The sequence below is a fragment of the Pezoporus flaviventris genome, unplaced genomic scaffold (genome assembly GCF_033815535.1).
Source record: "Pezoporus flaviventris isolate CSIRO_AGI_PZ_B2104156 unplaced genomic scaffold, CSIRO_AGI_Pfla_v1 ptg000007l, whole genome shotgun sequence".
NCBI classification, from domain to species: Eukaryota; Metazoa; Chordata; class Aves; order Psittaciformes; family Psittacidae; genus Pezoporus; species Pezoporus flaviventris.
This window is the reverse complement of record NW_026892555.1, coordinates 62,188,314-62,211,673: the sequence shown is the minus strand read 5'-3', so window position 1 is coordinate 62,211,673 and position 23,360 is coordinate 62,188,314. Positions and strand designations below refer to the sequence as shown.

Sequence of the window (23,360 nt, the reverse complement as noted above, 5' to 3'; positions counted from 1 at the left end):
GGTGCAGAGAACTTTTCCCGTTTCGGTGGTACAAACGTAAGGCACTGAGCCATTTGTGCTGTAATGATTCAGTGTGCCTATGACACACAGACTGCCACTAGCGTAAACCAGTTTGGTGAGCTTGCAGAGGAATTTCCTGCAGCTACAGCCCTGCCTGCTGCTCTCTACCCTCTGCGGGAGCCCTACCCTGTTAACGAAAAGTTTACTCTGAATAAGTTTATTAAGAATCCTTTAAACCAGCAGATGACCTAAACTGAGAAAAAGCTAATTATTTACTATGATGGCAAGCATTTGGTAAGAAGGCAAAGGGAAGAGAGAGACCATAAGATGCAACAGATAGGCTAAGCACAAAGTAACAGCAAGATGATTCTCATGAAGGCACTGACCAGCACCCACAGCCACTGAAATGTGCTTGAGCATTGCACAGGTATCCTGGTAGAGCTGAGCTCCAGTGCCAGCTGTGCATTTGCAGATGTTCGGCGTCTTCTACAAACCAAAAGGACCAAATGACAGAAAGCTATTTGAGGGGAAGGGGGACCTTTGCCACCTTCAACCTCTTCTGGGTCTTCACAGCAAAGAAAGGCAAAAGCAGAAGTAATGGTCAAGAAGATATCAAACTGATAGAGCAAATGAGAGGTGGGATAGTGTGATCTCAAGGAAGAGGAAGGGCTATGCCACAGAGGACAGTAAAATGCAGACTAAGAAGCAGGAAAGAGCTGCACCTCCTGAAGTCCCTGTTTACCCTGGCACTGGTACGGTTCTGGCTGAAGTGGGCAGTTTGGAGCAGTTACTGATACACGCAGAGCTAAGACAGCTGTAATTTGCCTTTAAGTTGCTGTAAAACATTACAAGAAAAGTTTTGTTGGAGGGAGAGAGTTTTACAAGATGCCAGGGTTTGAGACGAAGAAGTGGCTGGAGCTCTCAAATGGTAACAGCATTGCCTTAGCATCTCTAATATAAACATTAATTTCAGCACAGTGATTTTAGTTTGAGGTTAAAAACAAGATCTCTTTTAGTGTTGGTTTAGTTTTCAGATGCTTGAATTACCAGTAAAATGTTAGATTCCAATAGAAAACAAACACTTGGTAGAAAATGTTTCCTTTAGTCAAAAATCCAGTTCTCTGGCTGAAAAGCCTATCTGATGGAAAATTTTCAATCAGTCCGAGCTCCAGGTGTTTGAATTGAGTCCAGAAAAGCCAAAATTCTTTAGTGTAGACCACATCTAATGGGGTTTGTTTGGCAGCTTTCTGGGGCAAAAGGAGAACAGCTAGGGGAGTTTATGTATTTGCATGTATAAAAGTAGAACTTAAACCTGATGAACTGCCTGAACAATGGCAACCTAATGAAGGCAGACTCTCCTAGTTCTGTGTAGAGAAAAAGATGCAAACATATTAGATCCCCTCAGTGAAACAAGTTTTTCACACATTCTTCCACAGTATTGTGGGTCTCTGAATTCCCTTAAATGCTTAAACAGGGGAGTGACACAGTAAACAGTGAGAGTGCTCAGGCACTGGCACAGGTTGCCCAGAGAAGCCATGGCTGCCTCATCCCTGGCAGTGTTCAAGGCCAGGTTAGATGGGGCTTTGAGCAACCTGATCTAGTGGGAGGTGTCCCTGCCCATGGCAGAGGGGTTGGAACTGGATGAGCTTTAGGTCCTTTCCAACCCAAACCATTCTGTGATTCTGTAATTCTCCTGTGGAGCTTCTTCATATATTTTCATTACTGTTCTGTAAAACTACCTCAGAATAGAATGTCTGTACCTGAAAAGCCATGAACATGATGAGCAATATAATTCAGTGACATCCTGTATTAAAAGCCATATGCAGGATCACCACCTGGTTTAACAGCCTGATCACAAAAAGCTGATGGAGAAGCAGAGAGTTGCCTTCCTGGGATGCACTGAGTATGGGTAGATATGAACATCTCAGGTGTTCTGCAGAGGGGAAAGCTGCACCTCTGCCCTTGGAATCCTGACCGGCAAAAGGACTAATCCACGAATCTGTACAGAAATCAAAGTATTCTGCTCAAACTGGCACCTGAGATTGCTTATTCCTTTGTCAGGAGAAAGTTAAATTCTAGAGGCTGTAAATGATAAAAACTGAGGACCCATCATTAGGACTGGCCAAAGAATTCCCATCAACTTTAATTCCTATGAAAAATTAGGTTATTCAACTGAACAAATACCTGTCCCAGAACAGGTGGCAGCATCTACCATGATTCATTATCAGAATGGCAAGGGGAAAATCCACTTTCTGCCATGGCAGAAAATCCACTATGCTACCAAGTAAGAGAAAAAAAGCTGTACTAAAAATGGTACAACATGGATGAAAATCGTGACTAAATATCCTGTTCAATTAATAGGCTTTGTCTACCCTTCTAAATTCAAGATAAATGATTTGAGGCAGCATAACAGTAAGGATACCTCGGAGTCCTGAAATGTCAGTAAGATCTGTAGAACTGAAGGACATAGCCTGTGAAAGGAGCTCTGTCAGCCAGTCATTCTTGGTCATTCAGAGCCTCTTTAGATGAGAGTTAGAAAGTCCCTGAGTGAGGGAATGAGCACAGGAAAGGCTTACCAGAGACCAAGCCCACAAGCAGATAAGGAAGAGGCCAGTGTTACCAGGAACTGAGAAACCATCCTCAGCAAGTGGTAAGTAACTAACCACAGAAAATAGAGGGCTGGCTTCAGTGAGGGAGCTCAGTATTATAACAATACAAATGATCCCCTTTGTTTTAATCAAAATCAGGTTTCCTAATCAAAATTTTCTATGTTCTGGCTGGATAAGCTCATGCTCAGGTACCTCTACTGAAAATAGCAAAGCTATTTTCAAGGTAGCATACTGCAATGGCTCCTAAGGTGAAAACTTGGTTCCATCAAAGTATGTTGGATTTTGCTTATGATTTTGTTGAAGTCAGAACTTAAAAAAAGGCTTATGAGGACATTCCCACCCTTTGACATGAGGTGGTTCTCTTAATCATTGCATTTATCTAGAAGTGACCTTTGGGAAAATTTCTAGCTAGCATACACACTCCAAACATGAAGCTCAATGGTTCTCACAGCAACTGCACGTCCCCCTCCTTTCTCACAAAAATGAACATGAACAGTTCTGCACAGAGGTAATTTCATGTACTAGAGCAGTCCACACCTCATGCAGTTATAAAGTTAAATATCCACATCCATACTTGAACAGTAGTGCCGAAATGTTACATACGTTTTGGATTTAACACTGATTTTGCATGAAGAATCTTTTTTTTATGTCATTATCTTTGTCTATTGAAATTGTCACCTATGATGTATTCTGCACTAAAAGAGATATTTTTAAGTGGGAACAAGTAGTTCATGTGCAACTACTCTCCAAAACCCGAACAAAATCAACAGATCTCACTCAAACATTTAGAGACACTCCCCTTTGACTTTGGACCAATATATACAACTTTAAGCCAAGTGGGTTATTTTTAGAAGCTCTGAACAACCAAAAATAGGGAAATCTATTTTAGTTACCTTTTCATCCTTAAATCATCTGTGAAAGCCACCAGTGCTACTTCATAATTTTAACACAGCAAAAATGTGGGTTTCATAACCATATAATCAAGTGTAACACAGAAGATGTGGGATGATTCTATTAAAAACCTTCATTTCACAGAGTGGTTTATGGCATCTGGAAATCATTTTACATTTGAGCGATAGCAACCTTCTCCCCCTCCCATTTCAAGCATCTTGTAGTAACAACTTCCCATTGCTATTTTTCTTTTTCTGCTTTGCCTTCACACATACAATTCCTCTCTCCTGCTTTTCTCCTAATGAAAGCAACCCCAGAGTAAATAGTGGTTTGAAAATGATGTGTGTTTTATGCAAGAAGTGAGTCACCAGTATGCTTTTTCAGTTGGCTGAACTGACCCACTTTCCAGGCTCGCACATGTTGGACGTAGCGATGCCCCAAGCAAGGCTAAGCCAAGGAAGGGGGAAGCCAGCACGCTGGTGCCCCTCGACACACAGCTTCTCCTTGAACAGGCACCAGGGAACACAGAAGTGCAGCTGGAGCAGTCACCCCTCCAGGCACTGCCCAGCTGACATTTAGTTCAGCACTACCTTCTGACTAGGAAAAAGCACTGTCTGTCTCCTCACGGCAGTGTACTCTGTACACAATGAGTACACACCACAGCTACCACTGGGCTCCTCCTGGGACACCTAGTGATGGGTAAGGACAGCTTGACCCACACTCAGCATCCTTTCTGGAGCCAGTCTTAACCATGAAAAGCCAGCCTCCCAGCCAGGGGTTTCTCACTGCAGAGAAAGCTATTACGTCTCTCCTGTGCTTGTGGACCATAGAGGAAGGAACTCCTTTTACTGCATTTCTAGCGCATATATTTGGAGGGAGATACCTCCTGATGAATATGATACTTAACTGTTTCTGAATGGGTTTCCTCCTTTTTCTCCCAGCATATAGGCATTCCCCCGGAGGAATCATTGTTTGGATGCTGCAAAACAAAAGGAGTATGTTTCTTAGTTCAGAGGTTTCTGGATTTCATATTGCTGTACAAAATGACAGCACCGAGAAAATTCAGCCGAGCAAAATGTTTGTTCCTTGAGTGTGGCATTCAACAACACTAAAAAGCATGGTGGCATTAGTTAAGATAGAAGATTAAGGCTTATTCCAATTTCCTACCTTAATATTATTAGAATATTGATGTTTATATTCAATTTTCATTTTTTCAAATTAAGCATTCCAGATATGGTACAAAATGGGTATAAAATACATCCTGTTTATTGGATATCCAAATTTTTTTCCCCTTCTAGGCTCATTTTTAAACTCAGCTAAACAAATAAGAATGAGTAATACTATCCATCATCTTCTGCAGGGAGGATTTCACATCATTTTTAATACACAGCAATATTGTGTTCCATTACTGACACCATGATAAGTAGGATGCAATTATTCAAATCAGCATTTTCCCAGGTCCTCACAACCTCATTTTTAAAGACTGAAAGTATATCTGTCGGCAGCTTGAGAAGTGACACATGGTATCGTGGTTAGCACTAGGACCCAATGCAGTGCTGATGGAGGTGACAATTTTCAGACAAAACTTAACCTTATTACTGCTCCCTTTGAGCACATTAGCCTTAGAGATATTGCAGGTTCTGAAACAAGTCTTTCCATTCAGTTTGTTTAAGTCTTCTGGAGATTAGCTGAGTATCAAGCTGAGTATCATCTTTCTGTATGAAAGAGTATTTTAGTTTTGCTGTGTGCTGTTCAACAGCGGGTGCACAATGCCTGAGAAGTTACTGTATCTCAAGAGTATTTGCTGCTTTGTGTAAGTTGTAAAATTAAGAGGAGCTTCTATGTCACTGAATCAGATCCCTTGCTACTGAAGAAACATATGTCATGTAATGCAATCATAAACTTTCTGAATTTCAATTAAAAACTGTTTCGAGGAGCTTTGCTTTTCATTGAGAGACAGCTTTCTGATAACTAGAAACCTTTTGCTTCCCAGCTGAGATTTGTTCATGGTCATTTTATGCCCATTTGTTCTTCTGCCAACACTGTCTTTTAGTTTAAATAGCTCTTCCTCCTCTGTCGTGTTTACTCATTGGCATATTTTTAAATATCAGTCATATCTTCAGTTAGCCTTCTTTTTTCTATTCTGGGACAACCCAAACTCTTTTACTCCCCTCTCATGTTACAAACTTTGTACTCTTCTTATCATCTTAGAAGCCTTTATTTTCTCCTTTCAGTCAATCTGTCTGAGGCACAGATAAACATAATCATGCACAGTATAGTAAGTAAAACCTAGAAGTATTTAATAGATGCATACATACTCATATTTATTGACAAACCGTTAATTCTTAATGGGAATTATTTCACTTGATAGTAGCATGACTGTTTTTTTCCTTTCATAGCCATTATCCAATTTATGGCTCACAGTCATCCTGTGGTCACCTAATATGCACAGTTCTCTGTCTTCATGCATCGTTTCCAATAAACGAATTCACAGTTTATGGATGAACTGACTTCTAGTGGCCAAGTGCCTAGGCACCCCATTCATGCAGTTAATCTCCAGTTCATTTTTGCTGTGTGAGAAATGTGTCCTTTTCTGTGTTGATGAAGTTTATTGCTACAAATCTGGTTTTGCATGAAATTTCTTAGTAAAAATGCCATTGTATAAAACCTGATAGTTGAGGAACTCTGCTTGTAGTTTCCCTCCTTTTCCTTTCAGCACGTGCTGTTGACCCAGTTCCTTTCCCCAATTCTTAACTAGTCCTCAGCAGCACAGCATCCTTCACTAAATTGAGTTAGATTAGGTCTACCATACTTCCCTCATCTGGAAAATTAGGTGTTTGTACAACAGACAGCTGTCAGCTTACTTTATCAAAATCATCTAAACCTACATTCCATTTTTACTCCATTACACAACTAACCACAGCCATTTATGGCTCTTTCCTTGAAAATTCATTCTAAAATGATGCATAATATAGAGATCAGATGAATAAGTCATTAGCTGCCTTCTCTCAATTTTAGCTGGTGATGGAAACACCCGTCATTCTCCAGTTGGTGTAGTGTCAGGTACAGAGCACTTCTGTGCTCTGACAGAACCTTTCTTTCTTCCCTATTACCAGGACAATTTCATGTGACCTGATATTGGTGAGTCGCCGGGCCAGAACCGAAGAATGATACGATACAGTGCAACAAATACTGTTCCAGGTTAAGAAAGCTTGTTTATCCTGCAGCCTTTGCTTAAATAAAGTCTTCTCACCAGAGGTCTCCTCAAAGACCTGGTTAGTTTAGTCTACAGGCTGATTTTTTGCAACAGTCTGAGAGTTAAAATTTCACCTACCCCAGTGGGTTTTCTGCTCCAATGGAAAGCTGAAATAGGGTGAAGATGTCAAAAGAGTTGCTTCAGTTTCCTGTGAGACCTTACATTAAAACACATTTCTTTATGTTTGTGGTGGATTGACCTTGGCTGGACACCAGATGTCCACCAAACCTTCTGCATCACTTCCCTCCTCAACTGAACAAGGGAGAGATAGGGGCAGGGAGAGATCACTCAGCAATTACTGTTACAGACAAAGCAGATTCAACTTGGGGAAAGTAGCTTAATGTATTACCAATCAGAGTAAGGTAATAAGAAATAAACCCAAACCTGAGAAACAACTTCTCCCTACCCCTCCCTTCTTCCTGAGCTCAGCTTCACTCCTGATTTTCTCTTTCCTCCCTGCCAGTGGCACAGGGAACAGGGAATGGGGGATGCGGTCAGTTCATCACACATTGTCTCTGCCTCTCCCTCCTCCTCAGGGGAGGACTCCTCACACTCTTGCCCTGCTCCAGTGTAGGGTTCCTCCCAGAGCAGACAGTCCTCTATGAACTTCTCCAGTGTGAGTCCTTCCCACAGGCTGCAGTTCTTCATGAGCTGCTCCAGTGGGGGTCCCTTCCATGGGTGCATCCTTCAGGAACAGACTGCTCCAGCGTGGGTCCCTTCCATGGGTGCAGCTCTTCAGAAACAGACTGCTCCAGCGTGGGCTCCTCTCTCCCCAGGGCTACAGGTCCTGCCGGGACCCTGCTCCAACGCAGGCTTCCCACAGGTTTGCAGCCTCCTTTGGGCATCTCCCTGCTCTGGCGTGGTGTCCTCCATGGGCTGCAGGTGTAGATCTGCTCCACCATGGACCTCCATGGGCTGCAGGGGCACGGCTGCTTCACCATGGTCTGCACCACGGGCTGCAGGGGAATCTCTGCTCTGGTGCCTGCATCACCTGCTGCCTTCCTGCACTGACCTGGGTGTCTGCAGGGCTGTTGCTCTTACATGTTCTCCATTCTCTCTCTGGCTTCAGATTCCTTTGCAGTTTTGTTCCCTTTTCTAACTATGTTATCCCAGAGTCAGTCACTACCACCATTGCTGATGGGCTTGGCCTTGGCCAGTGGTGTGTACATCTTGGAACCGACTGGCATTGGCACTGTTGGAGAGAAGCTTCTACCAGAAGCCACCCCTGTAGCCTGCCCAAAAAAAAACCCTGCCACGCAAACCCAATACAATATTGTATTACTTTCATGTTCTGAGTCCTTTCCGTCCATAATACGAATGTATGACTCATAGTTCATATTTCAAAACAGTGTCACATGCTAGACTTCCCTTCTCTTGCTTTCATGAGCAAAATTAGGAGGAGAAAGACTTGGACTGCGTAATTCAACTGAAAACTGAAAGTTAAGAGTTCATTTGATTTCCCAAAAGGACCACATCAGTTTAAAACCCATTCTGGTTCAGCTGATGAATATGCAACAGTGAACAGAAATAAATAAAAAGACCTCAGTATTCAAACAACTGAAAACCAGGGAATAAATACCAAACAATACGAGCTAGAATTTATGAAGTGTAAACTGCTGGTTAAGAAAGATAAAGGCCCACGGGAAAATTCACAAGTTGCAGCAATGAAAAGATAATATGCTTTTTAGAAGACTATTATGAACAAAATAAGTCCAAGATGGAGGTGGCTGTATGCTAGAACTGCATAAAAGGTGACAGTGTTCAACCCATTTATTGCTAGTCTCTGAAAAGAAGGAGAATCGTGCACTTGCATCAAAAAGAGAATAAACCATGCACTCTTCAGGCTTTCTGCAGGAACTATCTACAGAATTAGAACAAGGGGTTACCACAGCAACATGGTATGAAGAACTGCCTCAGCCACTGAGCACCAGCATCCTAGATATGCATACAGACAAGAAGTGCTTCTGCTACTACCACCACTGCCAGTAGTGGCACACAGATAAAATGAGTTAGAGTATGAATGTACAGGAATAATGACAAAGTCAGAAAGCTCATGGCCAATGGTCCTAAAAATACAGCTGAAAAAAGCACTTGAAGTTATCGACCTGCACAAAACCATAGGCCAAGAAAACATTTCTTTTAAAAGCTGAAGAAGAGCACATCTGCATGGTCCCACTTGGAGTGTGCCCTCTTCTGATGTCTGCTGACAGCAGTGAGCTCTGCTCTGCACCGCTGGGACAGAACAGCCCATCTCCACCGCTGCAGGAGGCTGGGGGGCTCCTTCCCTTACCAGCCCAGCAGCCTCATCTGTGAATGAGAAACAGGAAGCCGGGGGAACAGCACTCAGCTGCTCAGACCAATTGTGCTCTTTCCTCTCTCTTTCCCTCTGCAACACTTGAGAGTCCTCACATGTTTGAAGAAGGCTGAAGATGAACCCAAAGCAGCAACCTTCTACCCCTTCAGCAGCAGGAGAGAGGCCGTACAAGCTTGAGGAGCTTCGGCAAGAGGAGAGCTGGAGCTGAAAGGAACAGAACTGCTGGGAAAAAAGGGCAGACGCAGGCCATGATCATTCACTTATGTCAGATGCTTTTAATCACTGCTGCCATTAAGTCATAATGAATCCCTGAACACTGGGGAAATCCAAAGGACTGAAAGGCAGCTGCTATATGACAATCTTCAGAGAAGGGAAACATAACGATCCAGCTAACCACCGGATGGCAAGACTGACATCCATCCCAAGCAAAATACCAGAAAGCTGATAAGAAAGACAAATGACATCACTTAACAGAATTCTAGGGAATATCATCCTCTTTGGAGAGAAACTAGCTCACTGGGAAGATATCACTTCTAGCTGATAAAAGGATTCACTTGTATTATTACATCATTTAACTCAGCAGCACAATGTACTGATTTTTAAAATCCACAAGGAAGTATTTTAGTGCAGAGTTTCTGTAAATAAAGAATTAGTCACAGATTTATAATAATAAAGTTAAATAAAATAGAGTAACCACAGAAAGATCAGACTGCTGGGTAGAAAGGTGTTTATAAAGGTCCTACAGGTATCAAGGTTCAACACAAAGACATTGGTGATAATATTTGCAAAGTTATAAAAATTTAGAAGGGTGGTAAATAGTGCTGGAGACGTAGAAAAACAGAGCAATCTGGAGTGCCTGGAAGGCTCTTTCTGTTTATCCACAACGGATTTTAATACAGCCAAATGCAAACAGACATCTCAAAATAGGGAATGCAAGTCATTTCTACTGAATAGGCACTGCATCCCGAAATGCCAGTGATTCTTGAAAGGAATTAAGCATCAAAGTGAAAAACGAATACAATCCATACCCTGAGCACCGTGGGAGGAGCTGCTGCAAAGGCAGCTAATGCAGTTGCTGACTTAAGTGAAGTGATCTTACCTCTGTTTACAGATACAATGAGCCCAACGCTGGAACAGTGCGTACAGCTTCCATGTAAGTGTTTTCCAAATAATGTTAGAAATTGGGAAGGGTGAGGAGAGAAGCTAAAAGAAATACTTGCAGGCTGAAGAAACCGCCTTGCATAGAGAAAAGAATTAGATGACTTGAATAAAGTGAAGCACTTTGATGTAGGAGAGTACTTCACTTTACTCAAGTAAAGGGGAAGATACGGCGCCAATTATTTTAATCTGAAATGTGGCAAGCACTTAGAAAGGGAAGCTGAAGCCAGATACATGTAAATAAGAAATAAGGTATTAGTTTGTAACAGTGTGAGCATTCAAACACTGGGGCAAGCTACAAAGGATTTAATGGATCCTGTTGTCTCAAAATCACTGTCGGATATCTTTCTGCAACGTACACTTTACCCTAACTGAAGTTATGCTTAAATTAAACACAAGCAGTTGGGCTGAATGCAGGCATACTCGGAAAAAAAAATTTGGTAGCTTTGGTGCTATAGGAGGTCAAATTACACTATCCAGTGATCTCTCCTTTCATTAAATTTTATGAATCATTTCCTGCCCGAATGTGATCACATACCATGCATTCAATGCCTGAACTACATAAAAAGGCTGTTGCAGACCACAGCTTTGAAGCAGCACAAGTTTCGAAGAGGCAGCCTGAGAATAAGGAAGTTGTGTTCTCATCCCGACGGCACCGCAGAGCCCCGGCACGGCTTCACCAGCAGAGCAAGAAGGGGTGATGGTGCTGGAGCTCAGTCTGGCTTTCCATAGGATTATGTGTTTCTACCTTGCAAGCAGCAACTGGGAAAATACTTCCACTCATGACAGCTAATCAATAGAATAGAAATCTACCTGCTGTCACTAAACTGATTGTGATTAGCACATTTCTGCCAAATGCTCTGCTTCTGATGAACGATTATGTTTCAGGAGAAACTATGATACTGGCTTTGGGTATATCTTTGAAAATAACATGCAGGACTGTTTCTAGCCCATCCAGCCCCACTTTCAAAAAAAAAAACAAAACCAAAACTGAAGCAGAGAGTCACAGAAATGATTAAAGGCTGAGAAAAGGAGCCCCACAGTCACAGTCCAGGAGCTCAGACTGTTTGGGTTATCATGAAGAACAGCAACAGAGAACTTCCTCACAATAAGTAACTACATTATGCAAGAAACAAACATTTCGTGACAGAGGTCAAGCTAATTCCAGCAAGATCCAATTTGCAGAATTTGAGGCTAATTAAATTCAAATTACAAATAAATGAGGATAACTATTGAAACAATTTACCCAGGACTGTAGAGGACTCTCTTATTACTGAGATTTTCTTCCTTAAGAGTCTTAGATGTGCGTGGTGAATAACTTGTTTAAGGATGTCTGATGGTCCAGTGCTATACACCAGACAGAAACAAGTTCACGGTGGCTCTTTCTGGCCCTAAAATTTGTTTCTTTGCCTCAAACTTCTCTCCAGTGAAAAGGAAGAAGGTCAATTCACAAACCCAAAGAGCTATTAGAAATGCTAATTGACTAACAAAAAGGTATGTAATGCTTGACTTACAGAGGGTGCTCTGCAAGTACTGGGAATCATACACTGGGCTTACAACACAGCTAAGGCTGTCTGACATAGCATATAAAAAATTTCACTCTAATTTCCTTTAAAGAAAATATGTACAAATTCGGCTATGTTTGGAGCTTCTGAAAAAAGCCCAGTTTGTATGTGTGCTTGCGAGACTTGTAGTCTGACAGTTATCCATAGGTTCTGCCTGAGCTGAGCAAACGTCATCCCCTTCATTCCTCCTACAGGCATCTTCACTATACATACGCATCCCCATGCGCTTTACGTGCCTCCCCTCCGAGCAGCAAAGGCAGCGCCAGACTTTCCTTCTCGCTGCTCCTCCACATCCTGGTGTGCTCTCCCTGCTCCAGCCGCTGCCGCCCAGAAACAACGGACTCCACACATAAGGCACGGGAATGAGGAGTCAGCCATGGGGTTCTGAGGTTCAGACTGAGATGAGACAAGGGACAGAAGCAGACTGCTTGTAGTCCTGAGCCTCAGCATCTCTAAGATGCAGACAGGAGCTGTGCTTCGATAACGCTCCAGAAAGGGACCGCTGGGGAGCACTGTTTTTTTTCCTCTTTTTTTCTTTTTTTTTTTTTTCCCACTTCGAAATAACCACCCAAAATTCAGGATTTTTGCCTGAAATTAGGTGGCCTGTATCTCCCTGCTGCAGTCTCCTGCACACGTCTCCTGAGGGCTCCTTTGCTGTCGCTGCCTTTGTTACAGGAAGAAGTCTGAGTACACGGAGCCAGACCGCTGCCCTACTCGGAGAGCTTAGGGAAAGAAGCAGGGCTGTGCTGGGGCTGTAGGAAAGAGGGCTGTGTGATGCAAGGAACACAAGTACAGCAGCGACATCAGAGGCATCAACCCTCCTTTTCTGGCAGCATTGCTCTGATTTCTGAAGATGATGAGCACCCAGTGCCTCAGCTGAAGGTACCCAGGACTGCACTCAATAGGAACATACAGCAAAGGCTGCGTCTTCTAAAGAATCACCCCCTGAGTGCTTGGCATTGAGTAAATGAGAATACATCTTTCACATCTATCTCTACTAATAAGACCATATGTCTCAACACTATAATAAAGATTAATTTAGTGATGGTTTGATATACTTAGAGTTGCAATTATCACAGAACAGTCTGTAACAAAATTAATAGCGCTGTGTGTGCATGGGATTTGAACAGATCTGGGACCACAAGGTGAATGAAGATAATAAAACCAAAATGTGCAATTTCTGGTTTTAGCATGAGGTTAAGGTTAGTACCTGTGCACATAGTTGAGGAATCCACATTTCATCTTGGACTCCCAAGTTTCCTAATTTGCAAGTGGTTGACTTTGAAACATGGCAGCCCTTTGTTACAGGTTTCCTGTATGCAGGAACCTTTAGCAGAACAAAAGTTTCAATCATTATTCTTCCCTCACAAACAAGTTCATTTGGGGACTAAGTTACTTCATCAGCTCTCCTTTCTTTATTTGTTTATATAAGAAACCCTGAAATTAAGCTCAAGGAAACTTTTCTGAGCTCTGAGGATGTAAATAACAAACCTTTTAAAAAGGTTTAGACACAAGAGAGTTTTTTAGGTTATGTTTTTAAAATTAAACTGTTTTTAGCACTTCTACCACGTACACAGTGTCACTTCAGGAAGGATAAGGACCACAGGACATATAAAAACATAAAAAATCAGATTGGGAGTATGTCTGTACAGTACTTTATAATTAGCGGTGTCTCTTTCTACCTGGCTTGACTTTCGTCCTCCATTGTCTTCACCACAGACTGTCTGAGAAGAATATTAGAATTTTATAATGATGAACTTGGCAGTCCTGGGGTAATGGTTGGACTTGATGATCTTAAAGGTCTTTTCCAACCTAACTGATTCTATGGTTCTATAATATGGGACTGCCACAGCAGCTGGACTACCCATAGTAAGGTGTGAGCAGTGATGGAAAGCTTTGTTACAGCTGAAGCATTTAAGATATTGTCTGAAGCATATGGATTATTTGATGATTAACAAGACAATCTCGCATTGCAATCTTGCTCTCAGTAGGGATATTAATGCAGCATGTTTCACCTTTAAACTCTCAGGAACATAATATCTTTGAGATCTCTGCCCCTCTGTTAAGTTTGCCGGAACCTGACTAACAGGTAAAACAAAGTAACTTCTGGAGAGTGAAAAGCAGATGCTGCAAAAGCATAAGCATCATTTCCATAGCGAATTTGACTAAAACCAGGGAGATAAGTCGATGAAATATTTCTGCTATGAATGTACAGCACCATAGGGCCTTAGTTCATCCACCTTCAACCTATAGCTAATTCAGGTTTCGGAAGCAGCTCTATTCTGCCAACACAGAGCTCAGTACAAGCTAACAACTCAGGTATATTTACCTAGTGTATATATAACTTTTCAGACAGGTTCTGCCCAGGCTTAGCTTTGTGCTACCATGATAAGGCTGCTAGTTAGTTCATCAAGTTTGTCCAGTTCATTAGCTTGTCTGCACTACCCCAAATATGTGAGGGATAAATGTTCTTAGATAAAAAAAAAACAGAGCAACAGTACCACTTTGAATGGATTGTGTCACTTTTTTCACTAGACAGACATGGCCCTGCACTGGCTGCTTTTTGGGTTGTTCTGTCCTCATTCCCACTCCCCTGTTCCAACATAATAAGGAAGTGCATATTTCACCACCCATACACCACCGTGATGGGGTGAAATAGACATGTCGCTTTGAGTTGCAGTACTAGCCACAGGTTGCAAACATAGCTCTGCACTATGAAGCTGTGCTTGTTCTCCAAACCCTCTTGTAAGTTCACCAGCATTACTGGTGTCACTCTCACAACCACCTATGTTTTAATACCCTGCTTGTCATTTCACCAGACTTTGATTGCCTGGGGTTTGGGGTTCTCTTTGAAATACTAGAAGAATTATCTCTGATAAGACTATCCATCATCCTGCATCCACCAGTCCAAACTAGAAGTATGGTGCAATTTTGGAGCAAATGCCAAAAGCACGATGAGAAACCCTGACTTATACAAAGGGAGGCTACAGATAGATCAGAGGATTGAACAGATGAGAAAGAAACAGAGAAACACTAGGAACCATGTTTAGTTTTCTACCGTAAAGCCAAAACGGAACTAATTTAAATGGATTTTTTATCAGGAAAGGATCACTTATCAAAATCAGGGAGACTCTCCACAGTAGCTAGTAAGCTGGTGATCCCCCTCTGTGGGCAGGACAAGATCCAGTTCTAAGTCTTTCAATAAGCCTGCCATACACTATAACTGTACTCTCATTTCCTCAATTGCTTTCTTCTTTTCTACAAAAGGCTTCTCAAAAGGTTTTAGTTGCACTCCAATGCAGAATAGGAGTCAAAATATGTGGCAGCTCATATATTTTATATATTTCTTATAGACGTCATATATTTGTATATTTCTGTATCATGAGAGACAGCATGGGAAGAAGTGACTGCATCTGGCTCAGAGACACAGCTTTCAGAGGAGCCTCTGTGACACCAGGAGAACACAGCACAGCATCTTCTCCAGAAAAGAAGCAAAAGAGGGCTGGATCTAAGGCCAGCAAAATGGGGATTGACATTTTTTTCATTATAAAAGTAATTACGAAACGTGTGTGTGTAGGAGTAGAACAGCAGGGAGAAAAAATACTTATAAATACTCATAAACCTACATGTAACATCAACTTGTTAGGAAGATGCAATCCTACTCTTTTCCTGGCTTTGCTGCTTCTATGTTCCTCCTCTTCAGTCATTCAGTGGAAGAAAAGGGGAAATAAAGGATGAAATGCCAAGAGCCCCGTAACAGGTCAAACAGAGCTTACATATAGAATCATAGAACAGTTAGGGCTGGAAAGGACCTTAAGATCATCAAGTTCCAACTCCTCTGCCATGGGCAGGGACACCTCACACTAAAGCATGTCACCCAAGGCTTCGTTCAACCTGGCCTTGAACACTGCCAGGGATGGAGCATTCACAACTTCCCTGGGCAACCCATTCCAGTGCCTCACCACTCTAACAGGAAAGAATTTCCTCCTTATATCCAATCTAAAGAAGATTCACAGAAAAACAGAAAACAAACCCAAACAAGGAAAAAGGAGGTACTTGTTTTTTCCCAAAACTTGAGATGGAAAATGTGAATGCAGAGAAAACTGAAATGAATATGAAATGTTTTCCCCCAGACTGAGCAATTTATGTTAGCTTGATGCTTAAACTGACAATGTTATTATTGTTATCACTGCAATTCAGTCTTTTAAAATGTTTTTGCTACCAGTGTAAGAAATTGCAGCATTTGAAAGCAGCAGGTCACAGTTTCGAAATGCACTCCGAGAGCCAGGCTGGCATGCGAGTTGTCAAGGCTTTGCTCAGCTCTTGCAAGTCTTCAGTTTAATGACGTATGTGAAAATCAGACTGAAAACTCAGAAGTTTCTGTTCTGTCAGATACAGAACCTGAAGACAAAAGTAAAACTAAAATCTGATGCAGCTATTATTTTTGAGATTATAAATGTAGCTGAACAAGTTATACTGGTTGAAAGGCTGGGTAGTTTTGTTTGCTACACTGACAAGGCTCTACTCCAGCACCTTGGTTTGGACACGTACTCAAATTTACTGCAGGTCCTTAACTATGGAAGTGTGAGTATACGATTTCCTCTCCAGGAACACAAACCTCTCCTTCTAAGGAGTATAACATACAGATTTCCATTCTGTTTCTGAGACATCTGACATATTTTCTTTGTTCATTATTTGACAATCTTTGGCAATTTCTATTGTAAATATTTTCCACTGTTTTAGAGACATATCTCCAGAGGAAAAAATATGTTTAAATGCATTTGCAAGTTGTCTGCAGTACAACTCTGCCTTCTGATACTATTTATGTCTGTTACTAGCCTAAAGTAATCAATATATTACAATTTACTCTCACAAATAACCTGAACAGTAGTATTTTTTTATGTGATCATTAATTTTTTCATCATACCTTTTTAGATTTTTAAAAATTAATTACATTTTATTTTCATGAACAAATAATGACTGCAAGTATTTCACTGCATATAATTAGGGCAAGAGATGGGGAGAAATTTCACCTCTTGCCTTCAAAACTTCCAGAATTTTTTGTGTGCTTCTAAGATAAAAAAGCAGACATTTCATGGATACATCCTACCACAATATAATTTGTCATGAAGCATTTGCTACCGTCTAAAGCCACCTGACACTAATAAAGCAGCTAGTTTAACATTTAGTGGTTCTCATCCACTCCTGAAAAACAATAAATAGGAATTCTTCACAGAGTGAAAATCTCCAGGAATCTCTCCGACTGCCATGTAGGGGAGAGCTTTTTTATCTGCTTAGCTGGAGGCAATACTCCAGCTAAGAATCTATCTGGTTCTGAGTAGGACAAGAAAGATTCTTCGTGAATCTTGGACAAAACACTCTTATTTTTACAGTCCCATTTTTACACACCATTTTCACAACAATGCAATGCTACTGACTCATGTTTAGTTTGTGATCCACCAAATTTCCACATCCTTTTCTCCTTAGCTCGTGTCGCCTAGCCAGCCGTTTGCCGTGCTGTACTTGAGTACATGATTTATTGCAGACTGAAGATAAACCTTTACACAGAAACTTACAGACTCACATCCTGCTTGGTTTTCTGGAGATAGTGACTGTCAAAATCACTCTGAATTTGACTCGCGTCTCCCAGGGTGCCTGAAACCTGTTTCAGCTTGGTGACCTCTGCAGGCTGAATGCCCACATGCTCTAACTCATCATACGAGCCATTCAGGAAATATGGAACAACTCTGACAGACCCCTGTGGGGTCTCAACCTGCACGGTAGTCTTCTCAATATACCCCCCTGAAACCTCTAGCACCCACAGAACAACCTCAGCAAATTTTGCTTGTCTAGAAATGGCCTGAAATGAGAAAAAACCCCACCGTGTTTGTGGAAGGATTTCTCATCTGAGGGCAAGGAGAGGAAGACTCTATCTGACAAATGCACTCGGAGTTCTCAGACATCAGGAAAACGCATTTTGGAGAAGCAAATCCCTGTGAAAGATGAGGAGGCAAAGAAGAGCCCCCTTTCTTAACAATGCCTCTCTGACTGGGAGGTGAGAGCATAATATTTGGAGTTTCAATACAGGAAGGATTTTGAGAGGCTACTCAGCATCATGATTCCCAGGGATCATATAGTACCAAACACAGCAAACTTCCCAGGAAAGCAAGACAATGACCCCGAAACTGCCACATATTCATCTTCACTCTGCCTCAGCTCCAGTGTTACAGAAGAGGGAGGAATCCACTAGTGGTGGATTTTTACAGTCCTTAATGAGTGACAAAATTTGGATTTATGGCGGCACATGTTTTCAGCAAGCTAAACCTACTGAAATGACCACCATTCAGCATCAATGCAAATAAAGTTTAAGGAATAAATATGTAATACGTATGCATGGATATTGCTCTTTAATACAGAGCAATAGTTTTGGTGCACCAGGCACCACTGCAGTAACAGGAAGGGTCGAAGACACGGTGGCAGACAACATGTTTTGCAGCCTCAGCTTAATAGACTGATTCATGCAAATTATTTATTCACTGTCTGCAGATGCAGCCTTGATTCAAAACCGTAGACAGTATGGGCCAGCCCAAAGCAGTCTCATCCTGCAACAAGTTCCTGGATGCAGCCTAAATGCTTCGCTCACAGGCACTCAGATTAAAGGTGTTCCCCTGACACAGGCTGCTAAGCTCTGCCATCTCACACTATTTTACACCATCATCCTGCACTTGCCCTGCTGTTGAACACCAGAAGGCACCTATTAGAGGGAAAGGATAAGATCCTGTCCTGGGTTCAGCAGTAGCAGTCATTTTTCTCCTTCTTGGTAGCTGGTGCAGTGCTGTGTTTTGACTTTCGGCTCGGGAACAGAGCTGATAACAAGGATGTTTTGGTTTGGCCAGGGACTTTGTGAGCCTCATGCTCTGCCAGGGAGGAGGGGAAGCCGGGAGGAAGCAGAGACAGGACACCTGACCCAAGATAGCCAAAGAGGTATTCCATACCACAGCACGTCATGCCCAGGAGGTAACTGAGTGTTACCCGGAAGGGCTGGGAGACTGCAGGGTTGGAGGAGGTATGGGTTGGTGGTTGGTCGGGCTGGGGGGTGGGTGAGTTATCAGTCGGCTGGTGGTGAGGTGTTGTATTCTCTTCCCTTGTTATTTCCTTTATCATTGTTATTATTGGTGGTAGCAGTAGTGATTTGTGTTATACCTTAGTTACTAAACTGTTCTTATCTCAACCCGTGGGAGTTGTATTCTTTTCGATTCTCCTCTCTGTCCCTCTGGGAGTAGGGGGAGGGCAAGAATGGGTGGAAGTGAGTGAATGAGCTGTCTGGCTGGGTTTAAACCACAACAGATCCAGCGTAAGGTCTCACAAACAAAGGTAAAAGAGATACACTGGGTTCCTTGCAATTCTAGCTGCCTGACTGTGTGATTGAGGGTTGCAAGCGTATGAACAGATGTCTACACTGAAATGGTTGTATTACACACTGGTACTGGGGACCTTAGGAGGTCATAAATACTTGGGGTGCATTTAGTTGGCATTATGTTGGCATCATTTTGTCCGCCCCACTTATGCAATCCTGCCAGTCCATCCATTCAAATTCTGCAGTTACCCATGGTGTATTTCTTATGCTGACGACAGCACAACGCAGCTACAACTGCTTTAGAAACCTCAAAGATCATCGCTCTGAAGGTAAATTGAACTAAATCCAAAAGGACTGTCAACAGCTCTGTGGGAGCTCTGGACTGACAGAGACATACTCCTAAAGCATTTCCATCTCAGGATGTTCAGCTAGTCCCTAACTCTGACTCAAATTCCTTGCAAAGTACCTTGAAACTTTCATTCTTTAGGCAGACCCAGGAGCCTGCTTCCTCTTAGAAAAAGCATGCACTTCATACACTGAAGACTGCATATTTGCTCCTGTGCCCTCCTTCTTTGCTTCGACCTCAAAATGTTTGTAGAAATCCTGGTCTGCGCTTCCTAGTAGCAATTTGCATAGAGGGCCAACAACAAAACTGTTTCTCCCAAAGTAGCAGCTCTTGCTTCTGCTATCCAAGTATGGCTGGATTTATTCCTACGTATATATATCAGCATATACCTCTGACATATGACTGACTTTCTTGTACCAGGTGGTAGCTGGCAGAAAACAAATTTCTGGGGTAGACATTCTTTGCTTTTCACATCTTGTTGCAGCGATGCCCCATTCTGAGCATCAGTGAGCACTGCACTGCTGCCAAGCCCTCCTGTCCTGCCTACCACGGCTGTGTGGTGACAGTGACCACCACCAGCAAGCTGTCATAAACACACAGTTAGACAGGAATTGTGTGAGAACATTCACTTTGACAAACATCCTGTTGCTTGCCTCATGGCAGAACTGATGATGCCTTTGGCCTGCCCATAGCAGGGAAGCAGGCACGCACTGCCAGCTCTCCAGGTAACCCTGGTTCAAGTGGGAGCAGCCAGAGTTGAGCAAAATCCCACTTGTGCCGTTCAGGCAGATTGTGTTAGCAGCTGATGAATTGTGGTTATCTGAGCTATAGCTTATTCCTCATGGGTAAGCCAACTCAAATTGAAAACATCACCACTCTTCGGCAACGAGTTCATGTGTGTGTGGACATGAGTCAAATTAGAAGCAATGTCTGAGTTAGGACTCCAGTTACTCCATAGTGAAGACAAGCTCATGCTATCCAAATTCATCCCCTTCCTGAGAATCAACTTTATTGGTTACTCAAACATTACTGTAAAAAAAAAAAAAAAAAAGCCCTGGCTGACACTTCCCACCCAAACTTGCCAATTCCTTAAATTTTCCTCCAAAATCTGCTTTGTCCTAGCTGTCTCTGGGCACAAAGAGACACTCCCACATCCTTTACATTCCAGTTGGGGCTAATTAAACTCACATGTCAGCATGAGTCAGCAGTAATTACCACGACTATTAAGGAAAGATTTGGCACCAGACCTTAGTTATTCAATAGCAGAGCCCCCATATTTAGTGGGGTCTTGGCTTAAAGCAAACCCCTTTAAAACACAACGGCAAAAGCTGTGCCAACTTCAGCTGCATATGTGCAGTCCCTGATACCAACAGTGTCTTTTCTATATTTTTAGATATATCTAGAGAAAGGCAAATCAAATACAAAAATCACTTCTAACTAGTAAATCCCCCATGGTGGAGTTTAAGTCTGTTTGCACGCTTAAAATGATGAATCAATATTAGATTGCCTGGCTGGTTTTCGTAAGCATCCGCACTGCAAACAGGGCCTAGCAATGCATTTCCTCCTCACGATTCCTGGGTAGAAATCAGAATCGATGGGAAGTTGAGGTAATAACGTACCACCCCTTCTATGGCTTGTTTGGAATAAAAATCCCAAGACTACAACAACCTGGCTTTTCCACATGCCAGCATCCGTTCCCTGCCGCTCTTTGCCGAAACAGTCCACCTCAGTACATCTTCACCCTGCAGACTGTGGGGCTTTGTGCTTCCAGAGCTGAAGGAAGGCTGGAGGTGTTTATACATAGGCCCGACGCAGCCCCTGGAAACCCGGGTCTCTCCTTGAGACCGGAGAACACCCAAATACGCTTTTATAGTCAACTATGGAAACAACTATGCTGTCACAAATATATACACTGATGAGGAGATGCGGTGGATGCAGCAGTGAAAAGCGAGCACTGCCTCAGCCCTTGCTTGTGCAGGGGGTGCCAGCTGGAGCAACAGTGTTAAAGTTACTGTCAAAACCTGATCTGATGGCTTTGGATCTTAATATCTATGGCATTAGGTACTTTGTTTTTCAAGGAAACGAATTCTTGCTCTTGGTTGCAAATTAACCAAGTGTCTTGCCAGTGAATTTGATCTTGTCAGTCGTTTAAGTCTCTCACTTGCACGCAACAATTTAGTCTTAGCCCTGGATAATAACACTCTCTACGGTTCATAAAAGAGCACTGTTTTATTTTATCTACTGCAAACATATGTGCATCAACATTCTTCTCAACAGACCAATTCTGAGCCCAACCAGATCATTCAGTTTTATTTAAATACAGCCCCGGTTGTCTTTTTGAAATCTTCAACTACCAAACAACGTCAAGCATATTCTTGGGGTTTTCTGTTGGTTTTTGTTTCCTTTTTTCCTTCTTTTTTTCTTTTGGTCTTAATAGTCTATCTCCTAGACACTCACTAAATGACGCACAAACATTGTTTGTGCCCGTCTTCGGGGAAGAAAGAGTTTCTTACGTGTTATAACTCGGTTTTATGCTATTTGCGTTATTCTTCAATAAAGACATAAAACTACAGCTTCACCCGAGGAGGGGCAAAACTCGCGTTTACTACAGAAAGTAACGCAAAGTCGGGGAAAAGCACGAGAGCCTGTACACATGCTTTGCCCTTCCCTCGCTGATTTTTCCTCCTTGGCTATGTCAAACTGAAACACAACAAGAATCTGTAGCTCTGAAGTTATAAGCCACTGAGAAGGGAAGCTTTGGGGGGATGCAACGCCTGACCCCAAAGCAAACCCACCCCGCGTAAGGCCAAGCGAGTGCCCTCGGGGCTCCAAGGAGGCAACGTGAAACTTTATTCTCCGGGCTTTCCCCCTGAAAGGTCTCTCGAAGCATCAGCGGAAAGGATGGGTGAGGCCAGACGGGGCCAAGGTGCCCCGGCAAAGCCCTCCGCCTCTCAGGTTTGAGCCCTGGGGCCAGCCGTGCAGCACCCCGGGCATCACCCGCACGGGGACACCGGCAGCTCCCAGTGCTTTCGCTTCGCGGGAGCTGCGGACCGCCACCGGCGCTCGGGTGGAAGGAGCGCCGCGCGTCCTGCACGGCTGCGGTCCCACCGCCGCCGAAACAGCCGGGGAGGGGAGCCCCAACAGACACCCCGAGGCGTGGGGTGCTCCGGTCCCCTGGTCCCCCCGCAAAGCCGGGGCTGAAGCCTCGCCCGCCCAACCGCGAGGTCTCGGGATGCAACCATTTACTTACCCCACGGTCCCCGCCACGACCCGGGGGTGCAAAGTTTCTGCGGGCGAAGATCAGCCCCCCGTCCGCGGCGCTGAGCGGCGGTGCAGGGGCGGAGGTGCGAGAGCGGGCTGCTGCAGCGGGACGGAGGGCGCCGGGGGTGGGGAGGATGCTCGGCCGCCGCTTCCCTCGTGATTCAGGTGGCGGGCTGGCGGCCGAGTGACAGGGCGAGCCGCCGGCGAGCCGCTCGCACGCGATCCCCGGCCCGCCGCCGTCACACCCCGCCGGCGGCAGAGGGCGCTGCGGCGGCGCGGCTGGCCCCGGCGAGGACGGGGACACCGGGTACCGCGGGTCGGAGCCGCGGCGCTGAGCGCGCCTCGCCGCCGGGCTGCGCGCCTCTCCGCTGCGGGGTAGGAGTGGGGACAGGGACGATCTCCGCCCCGCTGCCCACGACCGGTGCGGTGCACCTGCCAGCGCCGCCGCCGAGCCCGGCTCTCCCGAAAAGTTGGTAGGGAAAACGCGGGGGTCATTCCCGCCTCCGGGGCGTCTGGGGCAGCCTCAACATCTCCGGCATCGGTGGCTCCGGACGGAGCTTCCCTCTGGCCGTCCCGTCCCTCCCTCTGCGCCCACCCCGCTCT

At 43.8% G+C, this 23,360-nt stretch overlaps 1 protein-coding gene across 1 annotated transcript in view; it reads right to left on the bottom strand.

Annotated features, from left to right (window-relative positions):
* Positions 1–22,880, bottom strand: part of AHRR (aryl hydrocarbon receptor repressor) — a 93,448-nt gene extending 70,568 nt beyond the window's left edge. Inside the window, exons 1-2 of the mRNA XM_061448982.1 lie at positions 22,747–22,880; positions 4,408–4,479 (exon numbers count right to left, since the gene is read on the bottom strand). Coding sequence (XP_061304966.1) covers positions 4,408–4,469 — 62 coding nt within the window. The 5' untranslated portion in view covers positions 4,470–4,479; positions 22,747–22,880. The remainder of the gene's footprint in view (positions 1–4,407; positions 4,480–22,746) is intronic.
* Positions 22,881–23,360: the final 480 nt, after the last annotated feature.